General features: G+C 33.7%; 2 protein-coding genes across 2 annotated transcripts; both read left to right on the forward strand.

Moving 5' to 3' along the window:
- Positions 1-5,832: 5,832 nt before the first annotated feature.
- LOC127802292 (BURP domain protein USPL1) lies at positions 5,833-7,400 on the forward strand. The gene is made up of 2 exons (XM_052338008.1): positions 5,833-5,996; positions 6,427-7,400. The coding sequence occupies exons 1-2, from the start codon at positions 5,940-5,942 to the stop codon at positions 7,198-7,200; spliced, it is 831 nt and encodes a 276-aa protein (XP_052193968.1). The 5' UTR covers positions 5,833-5,939; the 3' UTR covers positions 7,201-7,400.
- A 1,815-nt stretch (positions 7,401-9,215) lies between these two features.
- LOC127802567 (ATP-dependent Clp protease proteolytic subunit 6, chloroplastic) lies at positions 9,216-19,375 on the forward strand. Its single transcript, XM_052338436.1, has 9 exons — positions 9,216-9,356; positions 9,474-9,538; positions 9,781-9,853; positions 11,673-11,874; positions 12,018-12,083; positions 13,289-13,429; positions 17,729-17,782; positions 18,099-18,191; positions 19,009-19,375. Exons 1-9 carry the CDS (start codon positions 9,268-9,270, stop codon positions 19,054-19,056), a joined length of 831 nt encoding a protein of 276 aa, XP_052194396.1. The 5' UTR covers positions 9,216-9,267; the 3' UTR covers positions 19,057-19,375.
- Positions 19,376-19,640: the final 265 nt, after the last annotated feature.

Consider the following 19,640-nt stretch of genomic DNA (forward strand, 5'->3'; position numbering starts at 1 on the left):
TATTTATAGACAATTTTAATATATCCAGCCAATACTTTACACATGTAATATAATTCACAAACACACAAAAAAGATAAATAAAAGTTATTAGTGATAGAGATTTGCTTTTAAAAAAGTAATTATATAATGGGCAGTGGTCCAGGTTAAGGAGCCCTGTAAACCCTGAAAGAGAGAGTTTGAATCCACTAGGGTAGGGGTGGAATATTTGCAAGGAGCATGTGGTGCTTAATGATACTGTTCCTCGTGAAACTTTGACGCAGTTTCAACTCTTCTAGATAACTGCTTTTACTTTACAACCCCGTGGAAACACAGTAATTTAATTAATTTATTTGTTCACACTGACAAAGAGAAACCTTACCTCCATAGATTCTTTCTTTTTCTCATCTGTTTGTTGTTTTTTGTTTTGTGGGTTGGTGAGCAATTAAAAACATATATATATGCAATGAATCTGAGGGATTTGTTTGTCAAATACCATCTTAACTTTCAGCCTTTCAGGAAAACTTTTGAACAAAAGTCTCAATTAAATTCATGCTATGACCTTTGATAACCATATTCTTTAGCAATATTTAAATTTTGTTTTTCATTTAAATAAAAGAGATAAGTCTGAATTTCAACAGATAGATATCTATGTGTTGAAGGGAGTAGTCCTGGTGGCTGGTTCCATCTATTAAGTTAAACTTCACGGGACAAGTGTAAAGCTTAAGGGTGATATATTTTTACAAAAAAAAATAAAAATAAAAATTAATGTATAAATAAAAGAGAGTTGAGCCCATCAGATTTTGGCTTTTCTTTACAAAATTATCATACTTACGTTTTTTGATTTTTCTTTGTATCTAATATGGGAGGGTTTAGGGTTGGCCGCCTATACAATTAACTATTGTCTTAGAGACTACAGTTTAAGTGAGTAATTATATCTCATTTAAAAATATTCATATTAGTCTATAGTAAATGTACGGTATTTTACAACATGTTGTTAATCAATAAACAAAAAAATATTTATTAATTACAACTTAACTATTACCCCAATAAATTAACATTACTCTTGACAAAAATAATCCATCAAAGATGTAGGTTACATGTAACATTGACTTGCCTCCATATATTAATTTATTATACTAGTCCAGATGCTTTAATTTTCACTAGAGTTGCAAACATTTGTTTACATTTTTCTAGTGATTCGACCTGCTAGCTGCTGGCACATGGACCTAGGTGCTTCCCCAGAAGAGATGTTCTTTAGATTGCAGTTGTTGACTTTACAGAAGGAATACAATTATTTGGATGGCCTCATTACCCTTCTACAATTATAACTATATTTATATTTATTTACATCTCAAATTAAAAGGCATCCTTGCTAGCTAGGTGTGTCAAATATAACCCATTTGATACATACTGTTACAAAATTTTCATTTTTATTTCTATTGTATTTATATACTAATTATTTGGACACTAATAAGAATTAATGCCATCATTCTCTGCTCCTAATTTTTTATATTTTTTAATTTAAAACTTGACCTCTTATGTGGGGAGTTGACTCCATTAATTATCATCCATATCTTATATGCTTTTTCTGACTTCAATTTGGCATAGAGAAGTGTGTTCCACCTCAAATGATGGATCCATAACTCTTTTTTTTTTTTTTTGGAATATTGTACACTGCTAATGTTTGGCATCGCTGCACATTCAACATTATTGTAGAACCCTAAAGCTTATCAAGAAATAATTAGATTGTGCACTCCCAAGTGAAGCTTTTGTGCATCCAATTAGTCATCTGGTTGACCAAGCTACAGTTGAATACCAGCTGACTCACTTCTGGATTTTTCAAAATAGATACTTCTATTACTTGTATAATAATATATTAGTTCTTATAATTTTGAGAGTTTATTGATATTCAATGGAGTTTAACGATATACTTCTCTTCAAATTTTCATTTTACCATTTGTATATGTGTTCTGCATTCAAAAAATTAAGTTGATTTAAACCCTTAACCTATCAGAATCTTGCAAAATTATTCGGATTATTTGTAATAACAAAAATAAATTTTTGTTAATAATCGTAAGACAATAACACTAACCCTTTCATTTTAAACTCATAAATTATAAGACACTCCCTAAATTCAAACCCTAATATTAGCATCATCTCACCAATGAAACTACCAACTTAATGAGTTGGTAAAAGTAATGTTTTTAAATTCTATAATCTAAGGTATAAAAATGAAGGAGGGCCACAAATAGGTGTTGCATTGTACATAGTTGAATCATTTGTCATTCACATAGTAGGGAAATATATATAAATCCTATATATTTTGTTTTATTTTGTATGCCATCTTTGTCTAATCTTTTGGTTGACATCAGAACATATTATAATGTATTGTTTTTCTTTTTGCCCTGTTCCTTGGTGTTTCAGCATCTTTTCCCCTTTTGATCAAGGTTTGTTTATTGTCCTTGATGGGTCAATATTGTATGGAATTAGCTTAAACTTTAGTCAGCATAATGCAAGAGTCATTCTTGTAATTATGATTACTTTAGTGAAAAAAGTTAGGTTGACCACCTAGCTACACATGGTGCTATTTTTCAATTTAGTAAATTAAATTCAACATGTACTTGTTTTCTATTTAAAATAATATTATTAACTCTCCGACCCTTAAACTTATTGGACATGTATTAGGGGACCACAAATAATTAATGATGAAAAACATATTGTAAAATTTATTTAAAAGCTTATTTAATTCTTTTGTGATTTGCAACTTGACGGAAAATTTATATTTATATAATTTTTTTTTTTGTGACAAGTCAATTGTGACATCTCATGTGTCTATTCTATCAAAAGATGTCGCGTATCACATTTTTTTCCTTCATTGCTCGAGGGTACCACCGCATCTCAAATGCCCCATTATACCATTTGAAAAATTATGGAGAGTAATCTCACTCGCCAATTAAATGGTCACCTATATATATAAATGATACATCTTTAGTAGATAAACACGAGTATTTTTCGAGTCCTTGTTTGATAGTTAAAAATTCTATAAAAAACCAAAACTCTAGTCTTATAAATATTTTCATGTGTCAGGTGACATTTCTCAAGAACAATATCAGAAGGCATTGGTTGAACCAATGGGCTGTAACTTGCAAATTAAGAAGTTGAATTAAAAAAATTGTTCATCAATAATTGTTATGGAGGAGGTTTTAGATTGATCCCATCAGCTGCCCCTAGCTACTGAAAGAATCTTTCCTTTCTGCTCCATGAAGCAAAATCATAGGTGGTTGACTAATGCATACACAAATAGGTACATATATATATATATATGTATATTATTATGCTACAATTGATTGTCCATTAATTCTACTTAAGTTTTAGGGTTACTTTTCAATTTTTATTTGCAATGGTAAGCTTTAATAAGTAATAACTATAATAAAATTAATTTTTAATTAAAAATTTAAATATTTTTGTTAGGAAAGTAATCTCTTTATGGCCAAAGGTATAATCTTTCTCATCCACTTCAATGGCCAAAGGTATAATCTTTCTCATCCACTTCAATTTCCCTTCTCAAAGGTCAAAAGATTTCGTTTTCAAGTAATGGATTTTTGTTTGGAGTACTACACTAGCCATTAATATTATCTTCATGTCGGAATTTTAAAATTATTTAGAATCCCTTCTCAACTATGATTTATAAGTCGTGAGTTATATTTTTCGTCGTCAATAGATTTGTTGACGGAAGTAATTGAATACAACACCCACTCTTAGTGGATCCTTCTATATACTTTTTCTAATTCTTTATTATTTGAGATTTTTTAAATGAGTCAATTTGACCCATCAAACTATTCACGCCATTAACTCTTGATTTCCATTAAGCTTTATGTGCGAATTATAATGTGTTTTTAGGATATTTTTCTATTCTTGTGTCATATAAAAACACATTAAAAGATCAAAAAATATCTAAAACTCCAAAATAACTTTTTGGACTATGAGATGTAAATTTCCTTATATGTGGGGAATTGAAGGGTCACATGCAACGCGTAAACTAAATAACTCTGATATCAAAAAATGTTTCTAAGAAAATAAACATCATTTATAAAAAATAGACATTATTCGAAAGAATTATAATTCTAACAAAGTTAGAAAAAAAATTAAGATAGATGTTATCTATAAGAATTCTAATTATGAACTATTTTAATTACTCAATACTCATCTATAAATAAGCAGTAACTCATTTTAGAAATAGTATGTCTCTAATACTAATTTCAATACGATTTTCATCATTTTTGATATTTGATTTAAACATCAGAGTATTTACGTAAGAATATCTTCAAATCTTCTAATTATTTTTTTTTTTTAAAGATTTAGACGATTTGATGATGAAGTTTTCAATTAAATTAGTTTATTGTTGTAATTAGCAACAATAGTTACATCAATCAATCTGAATCGGGTTTTGCTTTTGTCAAATTCCATCATTTGCAACCCATAAGATCTCTAATTCATAATAATGTGGCTACCCTATTTTCTTTTATTTAATTCTAAACACACCCTTTTCAGTTGTCAAAATCTAAGTGTAATTAATTGAGGTATGGTTGCTTGACTTTTTTGAGATTTGGATTGGTGCAATGATCTAAGCTGCAACCTGCAACAGGAGACATGAAAGGTATTGAGTTTAAAATTGCTATTTATGGAGAGTTTTTCGTTTAGGCTCTTGTCATGAGGGTCCAACCCAGACAAAATGAACTTTATTTAATTTATGTCGACACAGTTAATCCTCCCTCATTCAACAATATATTATTTTTCCAAATATCCATCTATATATATATATATATTCAATGTAAGAAACTTGAAACGATCTTGATGAGTCACATTTTAACTCAAAATTATATCATCCTCGTTAAAACTCATATCAACTTGTTTCACGATTTTAGGTAAATGGATAGATTCATAGTAAGTCAAAACTCAAAACCTATCTCTATGGATAGACACAATCAATTGCTAGAATTGAATCCACGATCTTGTAATATCCCAAGCTCGAGATCGTGTGTGATGTACTGTTTGTGTTATTTTGAGGGGTTATTAACTTGATATTTATTTCATGGATGCATGTTCTCATTGAAAAAAAAAATACATATATATTTCAATAATGTAGTGCCTGGTAATCAAGATATAGACTCAAAAAAATAAAATATGAAAAGTTTTTTAGACAAAAATATTTTTTATTGTATTTATTAAATTTATTTGGTAATCATTGAAAAAGAAGTCACATGACTTCTTATTTGAGTTTTTTCAGATAAATTTATTTCTCCTCTCCTTTCAGATAAATTTATATTGTTCCTTACAGATAAAAAAAAATAACGCATGTATCTTTCAATACGTTCCTAAAAAATTTTACAAACAGTTTGATAAAAATCTTAAAATGTTTTTCAATCTTATTTTAACCATTCCATATCTTGATTCGAAAAATATTCTCTGACATTATCTCGATACGATCAAATTTTAACAAACGTTAGCTAACTATATATAATATAAAATTATAAATTCATGTGATTACCTATTAGTAGACTATTATTAGACTAAAAGCTCATTTCTCCCGTTATTTTAAAAAAAAAATAATTTATAAAAAATTTGTAGGATGTCTCGTTCAAAAATATCGAAAGCTGTTTTATTAATGAAACCGACTAATCGACAACTACCATCTGTAGCCTTAGATTTTATTTAATATATTTTATTTTTAATATGGGGAAAATATTAATATATGATGATTAACCAATACCGGCCCAGTTGCATGTTATTAATATGGGCAAAATATTTATCTACTATCATCGCATGTATATTATTTTAATTTAATGAGAAATATATTGCATTTATTATTATCCCTGGTTCTAACTCCGCTCCCAAAGCAACCCCCCTTTATTGCAGGCTTGAGAGGACAAAGATTTTGCAGAAGAAAATAAGAGAGAGAGATGGCTTCCAACTTTGCTTCTTGGAGCTTCGTCTTCCGTGTTCTTCTTCTTGCACGGGTACTAATTATATGTATATGTGTGTGTGTGTGTGTGTGTGTGTGTATCCATTTTCCCTGTGTATGATCTTTCATCTTTCAGATGCATCCAATATCGTTCTGATCTCTTTCTTTTCTCTCTTAATTAATTTGTTCATTAATGGCTTTTATGATTCCATGGCCTTATCAGCCATTCAATTGTATATACTGTTTCTTCAAGTTAAGTTTCTGGGAAAATTATGTAATTTTCTCGGGAATCAAACGGGAAAAAGGGGGAAGTCTTGAGTACTTCTTTACGAGAAATAGAGATGGGTACTGTTCCCGTTTTTCCCGAGAAAATTAAGGATTTTCTGTGAAAACAAGCAAGCTATATATACTCGAATATCTGTGTCTTTGCAGCGAATTCAAAACGACAGTTTGTTTTCGCTAAATCTGGCGTGGTTTGATTGCAGTGCATCCTATTCAACAGCGGCAGGGAGATAGTACTAGAGCCAAGCGCGAACATCAAGGTGCCGGAAACCGCCGTGGATATCGATCCTTCACTGAACGTCTTCTTCAAAGTTGATGATCTGAAAGCCGGAAAGAGAATGCCCATCTTCTTCGCCATCAAGAACTCGTCTTCCTCGCCTCGTCTTCTCCCCCGAGAAGAAGCTGATTCCATCCCTTTCTCATCGGGAAAACTCCCCGACCTCCTTGACTTCTTCTCCTTTCCGGAGAACTCTCCCCAAGCCAAGGCCATGAAATACACCCTCACCGAATGCGAGCTGCCGCCGCTTAGAGCCGAAACCAAGTTCTGCACCACCTCGCTGGAATCCATGCTCGATTCCGCCGCCGCCTTCTTCGGTTCTGGATCGCCGTTCAAGGCTCTGTCCACCAGCCACCTCACCGGCCACACCGCGGCTCTGCAGAACTACACCCTGCTGGAGCCGCCGGCGGAGATGGCGATGTCGAAGATGGTGGCTTGCCACCCGATGCCGTACCCGTACGCGGTTTTCTATTGCCACGGCCAGGACGGTGACCGGCGCCTGTTCCGGTTCGCCCTCCGCGGCGACAACGGCGAGAGGGTTGAGGCGTTCGGCGTTTGCCACGTGGACACTTCCCAGTGGGACCCCGATCACGTGGCGTTCCGGGTGCTGAAGACGTCGCCGGGGAGATCTCCCGTGTGCCATTTCTTCCCGGCCGATAACATCATCTGGGTGGCCATGGCTTCACCTTCCGGTATCTAGTTGATGATGTCCTAGACTTATAATTTGCCTGCAATATATCCAAGTCTTGTAATCTCTGTAGGGGTTGCAAGTCCAGTGAAACAAACAAACAGCTCACTTGATAAGCTTTTCTTTTCTACTGAGGCTGCTTGGCTTACCCTTTCTTGTTTTTTATAAGTTATGTTTAAATTAATAAGATATTTAGATAAATGTGTTTTAAATTATTATTTATATAATTATGTATTTAATTTTAAAAAAATAATAACATAACAAAAAGATTAAAATAAACATATTATTGAATAAAATATATAAAAATATTAATTTTTAATAAAAAAATTATAAATTAATGTATTTATCATTAGATATTGATAAATTATATATAATTATTAAAAAATATATTGATATAATATTTTATGTTTAAATTTAAATTTAATTTATAAAAATATTAAATATATTAATATAATAGATATTAAAATATATATGTATAATGTGAAAATCAATATATATTATGTTTTATATATATACACAATAAAGAGCGGACAACTACGATACGATAAGATGAGGTAGCAACTGAGATGATGGAAGAGGACAACCACAATGAGGCGACGATGAACACGGAATGAGAAGATCAAGGCGACGATGATGATGTTGGGTTGAAGGTGGCGATGAACAATTGGCCATGGATGAGACAACAAGAGAAAGAGATCGGAAAGGATGAGATAATATAAATATTTAAATTGTATTTTGTAATTGAGTTGGTTAACAAAATAAACTATCAATAGTTTATTTAGAAAAGTTAGGAAAGTAGCTTATTGAATAAGCTTCTAAAATAACTTATAAGTTCAGTAATATTCAAACTCTTAAATTTTAATAAACATATAACCAAATAAACTATAAGAATAACTTATAAGTGGTCAAACAGATAAGCCAAACACCCACGTAGTAAATTCAACATATTCCCTTCTAATCCAATAGACTACACTAGGCCTAGGTTAGGCTCCTTTCACCACCAAAAATATATTTCATATAACTCTGATACACCATATGTCTATGAAAGAAATTAGGCCAAAATCATATTTATGTCTCTCAATTTGTGCGTGTGTGTTCTTTTTAACTAAACTTTTTGTGATCAAAAGCATATTTATGTTCACGAACTTTTCGTAGTTTTAAATGTATCGTTGAATTATGCAAAATTATTGCTTTAAATATCTAGTTAATAAGTGATACTCATGTACACTGACGTGGTAGTCTTTTGATGTTTTCACAACTCTCTCTCTCTATTCAATTATAGTTTTTTGATGTGACTAAGAAATTATAATAAATTTGAAAATGAAGTCACATCAAATTTTTAATAAGATTAAAAGTAAAAAAAAATAGAATTTTCTATTTATTGTCATTTATTCATGTCTCGTGCTTAACAAAACTTTATCGGATATTATGACATTTACGCAAAATGTTTTCTCTTATATGTAATTGTATATTTGTATTTCTTATTTAATTTTTTTTATATAATTAAAAGTTATTTAAATTTCGTCAAGTAGGAAAGTTGTGCTAATTGATGATCTAAAAAGTAGACATAAAGAAAGCAGTGAGAAAATATAATCACTAACTCTGGTTAGTCTCTAAATTCAATCAAAATCTCAATTTATCTCTAAAAAATATAAAATTTAGTTTATAATTTAAAAAAAAATTAATTCATTTTTGAATCACAAAAATAAATTAGTTTCTAATTTATATTTGAATCGTGAAAGCAAAATAATCTCCAAATAATTGAATTTTCTTGTTCTCATCTTAATAAATACAGTTTGGATTAAATTTTCAAACACTGTATTTATAATAAATATTAACAAACCAAAATGTTTATTTAAAATTAAAAAAGAAAGAAAAAGAAAAATAAGGAAAAAAAATGAGGTATTGGGCCGGACACTCATATTGGATTGGATCAGGCCGAAACAGCCATTCTAACAACACCAATATATTGGGCCTTTATTTATATATGTAAACGGGCCCATCATCGGTAAGTTTTATTGGAGCTCTTCTATCCATCTCCCTTGCATCTAAACACACTCTCTCTCGCTCTCTGTAGAAATGGTAATGGCATCAGCTCTCTCAGCTCCGTTGAGTTTTTCAATCGCTTCTCGCAACAGAGCGTCGCCTCTGCCATTAGCTTCGCGTAGGTATTTGAATCTCTCTATCTCCACGCGGTTCATTTGTTTCTGCTTGTTCATGAAATTAGGAAAATTGTGAAGCTTAGCGCCATTGTTTTTAATCGCTGAAAGTTTTGTCCCGTGCAGGAAATCAACAAGATCGACTTCATTCTGCGCTCTGCCTAGTCCTTATGGTGACTTGTCGGAAATCGGTAAATTTTCAAGTCGTTTCTCACGAACATCAGCTTTCTGTTGGAATGTAATTCGAATTTCCAAACTGAGTTTAGAACTCGGTTTAGGGCTGGCTGGGAGGCAAAGTTAGTCAAATTGACCTAGTAGAATATTTTGGATGTAGCAAACTCTGATAACTTGCAATTTAGCAGTGTATTTTTCTCGAATATTTGCAATACAACTATTTCAATTATTTGAGTTGAAAATGTTGTCTTATTTCCAGGATTATCAAATAAAACAGGCGGGCTTCCTCTAAACATCAACGATAATGATCTCCGTGGTACAAGTAGTCAAAGGTTTACTTTTTCTATCCTCGTATGCCTTAATATTTATGAGTTTTAGTACTGAGCTATGATATGAAGCATATGTGCTGTAAATTTTTAGTTTTGAAGCCTATATTCCTCCGTAAACTGTCTAAAAAAGCTTTCGGAGGACATGAAATAGTATGTCTTTTAGTTGTTTCAATTATATTTCTTTAACCTTAACTTTTATGCTGTGGCTGGGACCAGGATTTTTCAATGTGAAGGAAAACGAAGGAAAAATAGTTATGAACATATTTTTTATGGATAACTAAACCAGATTTTTTAATTCCTTCTCTAGCTAACCAAAAAGATAGATAATCTAGCAGAATAGTTTGCTTATTATAGCAATTGTGTCAGGTTTAAGCCGCTTTTGGGATTGGATTGTGACTTGTTAAGATTGTGGATGTTTGTACTGAGATATGCCAGTCCAAAGATAATTAACATATTTTTTCATGAGGGACCTTAATTTTGTTACTTTTTCTTTGATCAAAAAGGGGTACATGTAGCTTATGTTTTTCTCATTTTCTGTCTCTTCTGAGAACTTTCCGCACATAAACAAAGATATCAAAGATTTAGGCACAGAAGATTTCTGCATTGCTACCAGAATTAAAATAGTAAGGGTGCTTGGAACATCTATTATAGTCAAATGTTCTTTGAGTTTGGTTTCAGTCTTACTTGACATTCTAAAAAAGTTCTTTGATGAATTTCAATAGGCTACTCAAATGGCTTTTTATAACTTTGTCTACTTTTGATATTGCAACGATTCATTTTTGTTTCACCTAAGAATGACATCCAACTTCTGAGAATGAATGGTATTTGTTGCACATCTATAAAAAGAGAATCAAATTTAAGGAAAGCATTGTTGGCTGGAATTTTTCCCATCAATTTTCTGTATAGTCCTTTGATGGTGCACAACCCAGCTTAAGACATATAATTTGTTGGATAAATTGCCTCCCAGACCCCCTGTGCTTTGGTCCATTTGATTGGAGATCCCCTGTTGTTTAAAAATGTCTTTGGAGCTCTCCATGGTTTTTCTTTTTTTTTCCCATACACTCCCGAACGAAATTGATTAAACCTAATTAAGTTAATTAAACCATAATTATATTAAATTTAACAAAAAAAATCAAAAAATAAATAGAAGCCCCATCACTAGCAGCTGGTTCGCCCCACAGCCACCACCCACCATCAATGGGTTCCAACCACTAGAACCTAGCAAGAGAGAGAAAGAGACGGGGAGAGAGAGGAAGAAGAAACAGCTGTCAACCTACGATATCTTTTACCCATTGGCAAAAAAGAAGATGATGGAACCCATGTATGCATTGCCAATGGGTTCCATCTGAACTCCAGCAATGAGTTCCAGCTGGCAAGGGTTTTTTGTTTTTTTTTTTTTAATTTTTATTGTTAAATTTAACTTAATTAAGGTTTAATTAATGTTGTTTGCAGTAGAGGGGGTGTTTGAGCAAAAGATAAACCACATGGACCTTCAAAGACATCTGTAAATGGCCCCAACCACAAAAAAAAAACTTCTTCTTCTTTGAAAATCCATCATGAGTGATGGGTTCCAGCAAGCTTTTTTGTTTTTTTGGTTGAATTTAACTTAATTAGGGTTTAATTAATGTCTTTTGTAATGGAGGGGTGTTCGAGCAAAAAAGATAAACCACAAGGGCCTCTAGAGATATTTTTAAACAATAAGGGTTCTCCATGCAAATGACCCAAATTACGGGGGTCTGAGGGAAATTTACCCTTTTTATATGATAAGTTGAATCATCAACTTATTAGAAAATATAATTTGATTACATTTTATTGTTGACAGGTATGGTGTGATAGAAGCAAAAAAGGGGAATCTGCCTATAATGCCAGCTGTTATGACTCCAGGAGGACCACTAGATCTTTCAACTGTTTTATTCAGGAATCGAATCATCTTCATTGGGCAGCCAGTAAACTCACAAGTTGCACAGCGAGTTGTATCCCAACTGGTTACCCTTGCAACTATAGATGAGGATGCAGATATTCTGGTGTGGTATATTTGGATATGTTAATTTCACATAAATGGAAAATTTGCTTTGCACTCACTGTTGTAGTTTGGATATTGGAGCTGCGAGCTCAAATTATCTTTACCATTTTATTCCTAACTGTAATTATTTCATTTCCATGCCAGATGTATCTAAACTGTCCTGGTGGGAGCACCTACTCTGTTTTAGCAATTTATGATTGCATGTCTTGGGTAAGATGCGGATGTCATTTATTTTAGTTTGTTTCTGTGGGTCTTCTCTTTCTTTTGCTCTCGCCTTTATTTTTACACATCTTTTTATGCTAATGTGATAACATCAGCTTTGTAGTTGATTATTACATAATAGTTATGGAAGCATGGATTTGCATACTCCCTTGTGAATGGATCTTTGGAAACATAAAGACCTGGAGTTAGTTTGGAGAAGGCATTTTGTTAAGCGTATATGGTTATCCTGACTACAACTGCAACAATTCTTCCAACCCCCCCCCAACCCTTCCTCTTTCTTGATCAGTTATAATGTGGATTTTTGTTTTATTTATTTATTTTCATAAGATGATTACTGCAACTATTGTCATTACAAGATCACCTGGTGAGGCTTCTGAATCCTGATAACATGTGATGCTCACTTGAGCAACAACTAGGGTTCCACGTGCATTTGAGAACTATGAGTGCAATAACTCCATAACAAAGCATATGGTATATGCAAAAGCATGTAGATCACTCGATGTCAATTACAGAAATGAGCAATAAGAAGAATGCTGCAATCATCATATGAACCTAATATTAACCTGTTGGGCATGCAAATTTAAACTTCTTAATACCAACCACATTTAAATAATAAAGGTAGTGGACTACCACAGCCAGTGGAAGTCAGTGGACTGAATGGAAAGATAGTCAGAAACCAGTCAATATAATGTGCAAGGGTTCCGAGCTGCTGTGGGTTGAAGGGAGGTGAAAGAGACATTGCCAGAGAGAAAGAACATTAGAGACAGGGCCTTATGCCAATATTGAAATGTGTTCTGGTATTAAGAGGAAAGGAAGAAAAAGAAAGAAGCAGCGCAGCTAAGATGAGTGCAAGAAAGGATTAGTCTTCACCCTCCTCCCTCCCTTCCTATATATACACGTGCGCGCACGCGTGTGGATATAAAGGAAGTTAATCCATTTCCATTACTTTCTTACCATATTAATAAAGAAGAGGTGAGGGAATTGTTCAGTTGAGTTGAATTGAGAACCTTATAGAACTTGGAGGCTGAGACATTACTTTTGCTTTTAAATGACTTAATGCATATCATGTCTGTTCAATAATCCATAGAGCAATGTTTCTAATGCAGTGCACAACTCTGTAGTATGCCTGCATTTTTTTTTCCTGGTAAGCTTTTCTTGGTTCCAACTATTTATTCAGATCATTCATTTTCCAGATAAAACCTAAGGTTGGCACTGTGTGTTTTGGAGTTGCTGCAAGCCAAGGGGCACTTCTTCTTGCTGGTGGTGAAAAGGGAATGCGCTATGCAATGCCAAATGCTCGTATCATGATCCATCAACCGCAGAGTGGATGTGGGGTATGTACTGAAATTTGGTCTTAAGTTAGCATCTCATCTGCCTGGCATAGTTGGAAGTTGTTACAAATTTAGCACTTGTTATTCTCATTATTCTATTTCGGAAAGTCCATGCACATTTTGCCCCCTTATTTAGTGGAGGTAAAATCCTGTTCTATTGCATTCCTTAATGGACAACTAAAGTTATGTTGTAAATCAAATTGCAGAATGACAAAACAATTTTTTCTTCAACAACAACAATCACATGCCTTAATCCACTAGTTGGGTCAGCTATATGTATTCTAAATCTCCAATAAGCTCTATCCATGGTTGTATCCTTTGTACGGCATCCTATTATCCTTTGTATGGCATCCTATGTCATGCTTAAGGGTATCCCACCAAGTTTTCTTTGGTCTTCCTCTTATTTTGCTACATATTTCCTCTACTAAATCCACTCATCTTGTAGGTACTTCTATGGTCTTTTCTCACATTTCTAAACAGTTTTAATCATAACTCCCTCATGTTATCTTCAGTAGATATTTTAATCTTAACTCCCTCATGCTATCTTCAGTAGGTGCACCACATTTACTTTACATTCTCATCTTAGTTACCCTCGAATTTGGTGCTTAATTGCCCAACATTTTGAGCCATACAACAACGATGGTCTTATAGTCACCCAATAAAACTTCCTTTTAACTTGAAAGGAATTTTGTGATTGCATTTTACGTTAGACATACTTTTCCACATTAATCAACCTGCTTTTATTCTGTGAGTAACGTCTTCCATAATTTCCCATTCTTTTTGAACAATTGATCCAAGATATCAAAATTGATCCTTTTTTTTTTTTTCTAGGAATTACTTGATCTCCAAGTTTGACAATAATATCATCCACATTTATATCTTTAGTGAACGTACTTTTCACATACTCAGTTTGTAGGCTACTTACTTTAAAACGTTGGATTCTAAGGTGTGTCTCCTTAATTCAAATTTATTGTTTGTGACAACATCATCTGCAAATAGCATATATCTAGGCACTTCATCTTTGATAGGGGTATTTTTTCCATTTTGATTTTAAAAATAAGATTTAGATTAGGTTTTATCTTGCTCTATTTTGATTTATCATAGTTGTTTAGATAATAAAATCTTATTTGATTTAGGGATTAGATAGAGTTATATTTGATTTTAAAGATTATAATCATATGTTGATTAGTTGTTACCTTTAGATAGGTTATCTTTTAATTGCCTATAAATAGGCAACATAATGTAACCTTTTATTCAGCTTTTGATGATTGAATAATATGATTTCCCCTTCTTGTGTTTCTCTATCTCTCCTTGTTTTCTTCTCCTTCTTCTTCTTAATCTCTTCTATTTCTTCCCTACTTTCTGCAACTCCTCTCTCCCCTCGACTTTTCCTTCTTGCTTCTTCATCTTGGCCTCTTCTGTTATTCAGCTTCTTCTTCTTCTTCTTCTTCTTCTTCTTAATCTCTTATCTTCCTATGGTCTTGCATCAAATTTGTTATCCTAGCAAAACTTGATTTTGAATTTTCATCAGCTTCTATCAGTTCTATATCACCAAACCATCATTGCCATCAGCACATAACAATGGCTGCACGACAACATTCCTTCATCAATAACCATGTAGAGTTCATGAAAGCCACCATCACCATTCCAATGGCAAACAATCACAATCCTTGTCACTAAGCCATCAAACCATCGAAGCACAAGTTTATCTTGCTTTGAGCAAGCTGGCGATGACAACAATATTTGACTACTAATGACACAAATCTAGACTTATAAAACTCGAAGACTAGTTTTTCTCCCACCCAGGGAGAATGATGGGGATATTTTTCTATTTTGATTTTAAAAATAAGATTTAGATTAGGTTTTATCTTGTTCTATTTTGATTTATCATAGTTGTTTAGATAATAGAATTTTATTTGATTTAGGGATTAGATAGAGTTATCTTTGATTTTAAATATCATAATCATATTTTGATTAGTTTTTATCTTTAGATAGGTTATCTTTTAATTGCCTATTTAATGTAACCTTTTATTTAGCTATCGATGATTGAATAATATGATTTCCCCTTCTTCCATTTCTCTATGTGTCTCTGTTCTCTTCACCCTTCTTCTTCTTCTTCTTCTTAATCTCTTATCTTCCTATGGTCCCGCATCTGTCTTGTATGTATTTTGTGGGTTCAACTATAAGAAGAGCAAAGAGGTAAGGACTCGATACCATCCTTAATGTAATTCAATTATAATTGGGAAAGCTTTAATATTTCCTCCACAAGTTCTAAAACATGTTTATGCTTGATGATACATGTTCTCAGTAACTTGAATGTAAGCAAAATCCGTACTCCTTTCTTCTTCAACACCTTACACAAGACTTCTCTAAATATTAGGATATAAACATACTCTGCAATCTCCAATTGTTGATGAGTAACATCCTCTATGATCTCCTATTAATTGGGAACAATTGACCCAAGACATAATAATTTGTTCTTCTATTACTTGTTTTACAACAACTTACATATGTTCTCTAAACATACTACCCTGGTGTTGTCTCATTCATGCTGTGACTTTAAATTTGCTACATTGCAACATTTTCCAAATTTACGAACAAGGGAGGGAGGGCTTGGTGCTGTCTCAGTTCATGCCATGCCTTCAAATTTGCTACATTACAACAGTTCCCAAATTTATGAGAGAGAGAGAGAGAGAGAGCTCCTTTTCAACTACCCCACCCTTATTCATGCAGTAAGATCGTCTTTCTGAATCCTTCAATAAGGATGAGAAGTGGAGTAAACAAAAACTCATTTTGGGGCTTGAAGTCCTGTTAGGTGAGTTAATAGATACACGATATATTCTCATAGCTTAGATTTATTAAACTGTTTGGGGCATGTTGTTGCTGTCGTTGTAGAATAATGGCTGCAAAATACAATGTAGAAAAGAAAATAGGTTTACTATTTGCAATTTATTGGTTGATCATGTTGGTTTGGTGTCTCTGTTTTGGATATCCATTGACAAAAAGAGTCAGCTGCTTTCTTACCTACCAAAAATTGTTAGTATATTGATTTTGTACTATATTCATTTATGAAGAAAGAGGGGCCAAATATATAAAGACATTCCTTTTCTCATATTAGTGTTGGGCCTTTTAGGTGTGTATCTTTGTGCTAGGGGTTTGAAGTGAGCTTAATTTTATCTTACATTGATAGTACCCCAACTCGATCAATAATGGGATTCTTGGCTAGAGAAAGGTTCTGTGACATGGACACGCAGCCCAACTCAGTCGGTTGGTTGGCCCACCTAACATCTGATGATATTCTTGATCAATTTGATTGAATTTTGAAAAGTCTTTCTCACTATTTAGAACAGTGGAGCTTTCGATCAAAATGTTCTCGCCTCCCCCATTTCGGCTCTCGCTCAAATCGAAACTTTTTATGTGTTGGTAGGCTTTCGACTCAATTGTTTAGTCTACCTATCAGGCGCCAATAAAAGTAGTAGTTTTCACATGGGGTCATTGTCTGATGCAGAACCAATGCGAGAAGGAGAATAAATATAGGAGAGGCAGGGATTGATAGCTTTCAAGAACCAGCAGGAAGGAATGTGTTGTTCCCTGCATTCCTTCCTTTCCGAAGATAGTAATTAGTTTGGGCTGGCGTAAAAGATTTGATTGAATGAACGGGTGGTATTCTGGGGAAATCTTGAGCATGTACCGTCTTACATTGATAGTATGATTTCAGTAGCCTGGAATTAACCTCAGTTTAAACTTTTTGTTGATAGCTCATATTGTTATAAGTGGTATCAAAGTCAGCCAGGGACCATTATCATGTGTGGCAGGTCAAGTGTGGAAGTTCAAGGCACTAACTGTGGGTCAGAATTATGAGATGTGGGATTTTTTGATTGACAAGAATTGTGAGGGCCTAAATAAAGAGAGAAGTATACTCAAGAGATCTTGGGGATATTACTTGTCCAATGAGTTAATTTCACCTAGCGCTTTTGGGTGAGTCTGTGCTATTACAGTCATAGCATGGAAACTGTACTTTAAAAGTGGTTTAGGATCTGACATATATCTTTAAGCTACAGCCTATCTCTTATCTTTTCACAATTTGATTTTGTTACTCCTCATATCATCTCCTTACTATTCCTTCCCTACTGCCCCTTCCTGGATGGCATAGGAGCCTATGTGTTTGTGTGTGAATATCAGCTGCTTATGCATGCCTAAAACCAGCAGATATTAGATTCTTTAAAGCATTATGCTATTTGCGCGCACAAGAGTATTTCGTTTAATTAAACATTTAGGTCTGCTCATGCTTTCTGCTTGTAGGGGCATGTGGAAGACGTGAGGCGCCAAGTGAATGAAGCAGTTCAAACTCGCCATGTCAGTCTCTCTTTCTTGGTTTATATGCTTTTCATAGTCTCCTTATGATTTTAATGCCATCTGCACTGGTTATATCTTATTTATTTTGTTTATTTGAATTATTTTTCTATTTTATTTTCTTTTTAAAATAATAAAAGGTTTGTGTGTGTTGGGGGGGGGGGGGGGGGGGGGGATTACTTTGCTGGGAATAAAGTTGCCTCCATTTTGTTGATGAAAACTTCAATAAAATAGCTGTGGTTCTCATGCCCCTATCTTACAAACTGCGTGTGCATTAAACTCACTCTGGTCTTTTCCTTTACCTGGTTGCTTGGCACAGAAAATTGACAAAATGTATGTTGCCTTTACTGGCCAACCTCTGGAAAAAGTGCAACAGTACACCGAGAGGGACCGCTTCTTGTCTGTTTCAGAGGTGAGTTCAATCCCTTCTAGTTGTTGGGTAAAAGGGCTTTTATTAATTGTCATCATTTCCCCTTTTTGTTAGCCTCATATCTGGCTCTTGTAGGGATGAACTTGAGAATAATTTGGAGAAAGCACGTTCAGGAGAGGAAACATAACACATAACTTTTCATTTAATCAAATCTGCCTGGAATTAGCAAAAAAAGAAAAAAAAATCTGCCTGCGTAAATGCCTGAGGTAGAAGTATGGAGATTTGGGCCACATCTTAACACACACTGATATCACACAGCCACCCCTTCAAATTTGCCACACTCTTATATTCATTAGGAAATTTAATAATCAGATTAAATCGTTGATCTTAAGACTAATAGGTGTTCCTTTGAGAAGAGTGAATGAAACAGAACAAGTATTTAGCAAAAGAAATAGATAAAAACCACACAAAAAAAAAAAGAAACTTGGTGGGAAACTCTAATGAGAGTCATAATAAGAAAGATAAAATTATAGGTGGAAATGACCAGCAAGCTATAATGCACATAATAGGATTAAAGCTTTGATATGTTGTTGTTGATATAGATGGTATAGTTGATCTAGTTTTCTTGGAGGATTGTAGCAAATGATGTGGTACACTTGGTCTGGAGAATTTGGTCTGCAAAGAGATTGCCCAGCAAACTCATAGCTACTAGAGGGTTCATGTTTTGTCACATCTTTCCATGCATTTCATCCTGTGTTTTGACTTTCCATGTTACTACCCAAATCATTATGGCCATTTTTTGCCACAACACGTTGCTCCATTACAATAACAAAGCTGATTTTTGCTCTCCCATTTGCAGGCTATGGAGTTTGGCCTCATTGATGGGGTATTGGAAACAGAATATTGATTGCAGGGATTATCATTTCAGAATTTCATAATCACAGATGACGGTGGTGATGATCTGCATGTGGAACAGTAAAATGGATATCCTCGTTTCAAACTTGAAGGCCAAATTTTTTTGACGTCTCAAACGGCACAAGCTTATTCATGGATATCTGATAACTCAGATTCAGTGAACCTACATGGGGCACACTTGAATTGTACCCTTTTTTCTCTTCTTTTTGGTGGATTACAGATGTAATTTGTACCTCTTATGGGGGCATGCTAATAATGGACCAAGTTTGGTAGCCGAAGTTGCAATTACAAGAGGGAGGCTTTTGATTGTATTTTGCAATCATATATTTTAATCTAATAATACCTGGTGCTGAAATAGAGGGAAATGCTATTTGTACATTTTAAGTTGAAGTTTGCAAAGGACTACTTGGTGGAGCCTCTATTTTAATTTTTACTATTTTTTAAAAATAAAAAGAGACTTCGATTTTTGAAAGAAATAAAAACGATAAAGAAGGTATTTACTTTTTCTGGTCTGCAAAATATGTGTTCTTAAAGAGATTGCCCAGCAAACTCATAGTGAATGGTGGTGGCTTTGTT

The sequence above is a fragment of the Diospyros lotus genome, chromosome 5 (genome assembly GCF_014633365.1).
Source record: "Diospyros lotus cultivar Yz01 chromosome 5, ASM1463336v1, whole genome shotgun sequence".
Lineage (NCBI taxonomy): Eukaryota > Viridiplantae > Streptophyta > Magnoliopsida > Ericales > Ebenaceae > Diospyros > Diospyros lotus.

Bases quoted from the DNA above. Each gene is read 5' to 3' on its own strand.
- LOC127802292 (XM_052338008.1), top strand. From the start codon at position 5,940: ATGGCTTCCAACTTTGCTTCTTGGAGCTTCGTCTTCCGTGTTCTTCTT. The intron at 5,997-6,426 runs GTACTAATTATA...GTTTGATTGCAG, and splicing joins GTGTTCTTCTTCTTGCACGG to TGCATCCTATTCAACAGCGG.
- LOC127802567 (XM_052338436.1), top strand. From the start codon at position 9,268: ATGGTAATGGCATCAGCTCTCTCAGCTCCGTTGAGTTTTTCAATCGCT. The intron at 9,539-9,780 runs GTAAATTTTCAA...TCTTATTTCCAG, and splicing joins TGGTGACTTGTCGGAAATCG to GATTATCAAATAAAACAGGC. The intron at 17,783-18,098 runs GTCAGTCTCTCT...TGCTTGGCACAG, and splicing joins AAGCAGTTCAAACTCGCCAT to AAAATTGACAAAATGTATGT.